At 43.2% G+C, this 4,164-nt stretch overlaps 1 protein-coding gene across 1 annotated transcript in view; it reads left to right on the top strand.

Moving 5' to 3' along the window:
* Nucleotides 1–3,595, top strand: part of LOC102207128 (magnesium transporter NIPA2-like) — a 9,746-nt gene extending 6,151 nt beyond the window's left edge. Inside the window, exons 8-11 of the mRNA XM_005753268.1 lie at nt 9–176; nt 544–623; nt 982–1,194; nt 2,116–3,595. Coding sequence (XP_005753325.1) covers nt 9–176; nt 544–623; nt 982–1,194; nt 2,116–2,307 — 653 coding nt within the window. The 3' untranslated portion in view covers nt 2,308–3,595. The remainder of the gene's footprint in view (nt 1–8; nt 177–543; nt 624–981; nt 1,195–2,115) is intronic.
* Nucleotides 3,596–4,164: the final 569 nt, after the last annotated feature.

The raw sequence follows: 4,164 nt of genomic DNA, 5'->3' as shown, positions 1-4,164 counted from the left end.
GCGCGCAGGTTTTCTGGTGTATGTGGCGTTGGTGTTGGTGCTGTGTGCGGTGCTCGTGCTGTATTGCTGTCCTCGCTTCGGTCAGTCCAACATCCTCGTCTACATCGGCATCTGCTCGCTGCTCGGCACGTTCACTGTCTCCTCGGTGAAAGGCCTCGCCATCGCCATCAACACAGGTAAGTGAGAGAGAAGCGGGCGTGCCCGTGCTGCAGAGAAAAGCGTTTTTCCTGCTCTGTGAAAGACAATGCTGGTGTTCTGATTTTCTGCTTCTTTTCTTTGCATTTTATTTGTTTCCTTTGAGTCACACGGCTCATTCTCAGGAAAATCAATTCAACTTTTTAAAAACCCTCCCTCATCACTGTCTTAAAGATGAATACACAGTATCACGCCTCATACACACATGAACAAGGATGTCTCCAAATTCAGACTTTTTTTTTTCTGGATCTGTATTTTATAGAAAAATATCACTGTTTCAATAAAATGTCTCCTTTGTAAGGCTGCTGCTGTTATTAAATCACGTGTGCGTTCTCTCTTTATCTTCAGTGTTTTATGATCTTTCCGTCCTTGCTAATCCTCTCACCTGGATCCTGTTGGCAACGCTTATCGTCTCCATAGTAACACAGGTAAGTTTCACAGGTCTGTTCGTCCGGCCCTTATCTCTGTTTCTCAGCTGTATTATTGTTTAATGGTAAAGCACGCAGTGATGAATGGCTGGGCTGGAGATGTTTGGGCTTCAGCTGCGTCCTCCCTTTAGATGGATGCCTGTTAATCTGTGTTTCCACAAAACAAACTGTTAATCTGAATGAACTCTTCAGCACGCCCTGTCCATGATATATTGAAAAACAGAAATTTCCCACCCTTCAGTGTGTTCTCAGAGGCATCGCTGACATGTATGGATCCCAGGACAAACACAAACATGCTTTATGTTGTTATTCTGCCACAGGACTTGTGTGACTTCCCTGTCCTTGTGCCTGTCTCCAGGTAAACTACCTAAACAAGTCTCTGGATATCTTCAACACCCTGCTGGTTTATCCCATCTACTACGTCCTCTTCACCTCCGTGGTTCTATCCACCTCCATCATCCTCTTCCAGGAGTGGAGAAGCATGTCGACCATCGACATCGTTACAACTCTGGGATCCTTTGTGGTCATCGTGGTGGGCGTGGCCATGCTGCACCTTTTCAGAGAGCTGCAGGTCGGTGATCCGTCTGCATTATTGTTAAAATTCCGATCATCTCAGTGAGATTTTGAACAGCTCCTTCTTCAGAGGACCTGTCACACATTGAATGCGTCCTGCAGCTCTGCTCTGCTTTGACGGCGATGTTCTCACTTTGGAACTGTAATAAAATGTGCATAAAAAGGACTGCAGTGTTGAGTTTGTCAGTGTCAGAAACCTGGCAAACATGGATGGCATACATATGATATGTGTGCCATATGTTGCATCAACTGAAAAAACATGAAATGGGACCAACTGATTGTTCAGTACATGAAAAACTAACACAGACCCCCTCAGTCTGAGTCTTACATCATTAGCGTTCTGTAGCAAATGTTTCGATGCTAAGACTACAAGACATATGACGAGTGTACAAGACATACAGCTGCAGATCAAGTCCACCCCTGACCTTTGACCTAAGCTGATACCTGCTTCCCTTACAGCCACCTTATTGTCGAGCAGCTAATCTGTGATGACACAAAGCCAATAAACACAACCAGTTCTGGTTTAGCTTGAGCAGGGCACTCCTCCAGTTCTATCCATCGTCACCCACATCAGTGTTAAAGTCTCCTCAGAGATGGAGACCCCAGCATCACACCCAGTGGCTCCAAGAAGACTATCAGCATCCCAGAAACAGTTCTAGCCAGTTTGCCACTAATTAGTGAGGTTCTCCAGATCTTTTTCAGACCTTTCTTTTAGCCAGCAGCTCAGCAAGGCTCATTCTGGGCAGCTACATGAGCACGCCTATGAAACAGGAAGTTGGGGTTCCTGAGTATTCAGATATTTTCTGTTGGTAAACACGTTAGTGAGGCTGATGTTAGCATTTAGATGCAGTAACACTTTTACATGTTTCAGCCTCAAAGGGTTGTTGAGGTCACTCAAATACTTTGTCTTTTGATGCAGATGACGATGAAGGAGCTGACCATTCAGCTCTCACAGCCAGTGGAGAGGGAGGAGCTTAACCAGCAGGTTGTAACCAATGGAGGAGGAGGAAGGAGTAAAAAAGAAGACAAGTACGGGCTGATGGACAACATGGTGATCGAGAGCCTTCCCCCAATGAGAGAGGAGGGACCGAGAGTCTTCATCATCAGCTAAGGAAGAGGAGGAGGAGACTCAGGTTCAGACTTTGCTCTGACTGTTACTGTAATGATCTGCACTTTAAAGAACGTTCTAAAACGGCCTCCAGTCTGACGGCGATCCAGCTCACACTAAACTCACTGTTACTCTTCAGATTATCACAAACTTGACGTTTAGATAAATATGAAAGATCATTACTGAAAACAGAAGCTGACTTTTAGTCCATCCCACTCTCTTTGCATTAGCAGAGTCACTTTAAATACAAAGAGCCACAAAATGCAAAAAGATGCAAAACAGCGGCTGAGATACAAAAAGCAGTATAAATACTGCAGACTGCCCACAGACATGTGAAAAGTACTCTGAGCAGCTGTTCTCTGCTGCTTAGTGTTGAGTAAATGAAGGTCAATCAATGAAGTTACTGCATATCAGAAACAATATTTTTCTGAATTTACGGTCAAATTCAGCGTCTGAAAACTTGAATGGTGCCTTTGTGCAGGCGTTACGGTGGGTGTTGTTGTGGTTTTGGCAGACAAATCCATGAAAAGAGGAAAACCGGCCATCTGTGAGACGCTCCTCGTTTTAAAGCTCAGCGCCCGAGCTGGTCGTCGCTTCTCAGGTGTTTATGTTGTGGACGTGTGATCTGACACCAAGCTCTGAATAAGTGATGACACACACAGAGCAGGCTGAAGTGTGGCGTGTGAGAGAATCTGTTTTTATTAAATATGAAACATTGGGCGTGTCTTCATCAGAAATTATTTACTTGGAGATCAACACACTCAAGGAGATTCTCAGAATCAGAGCAGCTGTTCTGTGAGTTCTGGCCTCTGAGTCTAATCATTTACATTCTGTATTCACAGGAAATTTCTAAATTTGATCCTGATGTCAGATGTTTGTGTGTTTCTGAGTTTCTGTTGCTCCCAAACAAAAAAACCTCTTATTGCATCAAGTAAATCATGAGAAACATTTCATCAGAAGCACATAATCCATGTTGTTCACCCGTCTGTGGCTGTGATGCTGCACAAACCACCGTCTCCCCCTCCTGGCACTGACAGTAATTGCACAAACACTGTTTCTACTTTTTTTTCCCCTTCTGAATACCTAGAAGTCCGCCCACACACTGTTCAGAGAAATATTTTAAAGGGTGAGTAACCGTGGCAATAATACGTCCACATCATTTTATTCACTCTTTTAAAAACTCAATTTTAGACAGTTAAAAATTACACATTTAAAATGTAATGATTATTAAACATCTGCTCACATGTTAAAGCTGTCTGAATGTTTCCACCACTTTTATTTTTTTCTTTTTATCTCCCGTTGTCATCCGGTTGTTCAGTCTGACGTCACTAGCCGTGTCTGGGCCTAAACTCCGCTGCAGGTCCATATATCAAACGATCACTGTGGCATTACTGAGAGTTAAAAACTGTCTAAAGTCTTTCATCTTTAATAAAATGATCAGCGTTCTGCTCTACCAGGTGTAACAATTGAGTTTAACATCCAGGCATCCATGAAAATGGAATTTATGACATTTAACGGAGTTAGAAGTTAGCAGGAAGTTAGCTCGCTAGCTTCTATCTAAATACAATATAGCATGTCCTGACTGCGGGGTTGTGGAAACAAATTCAAACGTACAGCTCTGTTATCACTTCCAGCATAAATGAAGACAGAAAACTAAACAGCAGTAACGTTTGTAGGGTTACTGAAGTTTGGCTAGCTGGTATATGATGATGTGCTACGTGACCGCTAGCGACACAGCTATGTTAGCATAATATATATAAACAAGCTAACTTTTTTTCCACTGGATAAAAGTTAACGTGAGTGTTCTCGGTGGTTAGGAACAAATGTAATCGCATGGCAGGATGCTGTAAAAGGACCAAA

Source organism: Pundamilia nyererei, unplaced genomic scaffold, assembly GCF_000239375.1.
Source record: "Pundamilia nyererei isolate P.nyererei 1_Seehausen unplaced genomic scaffold, PunNye1.0 scaffold00416, whole genome shotgun sequence".
Taxonomy (NCBI): Eukaryota; Metazoa; Chordata; class Actinopteri; order Cichliformes; family Cichlidae; genus Pundamilia; species Pundamilia nyererei.
The sequence above is the reverse complement of the archived record's forward strand: the minus strand, read 5'-3'. Positions and strand labels throughout refer to the sequence as shown.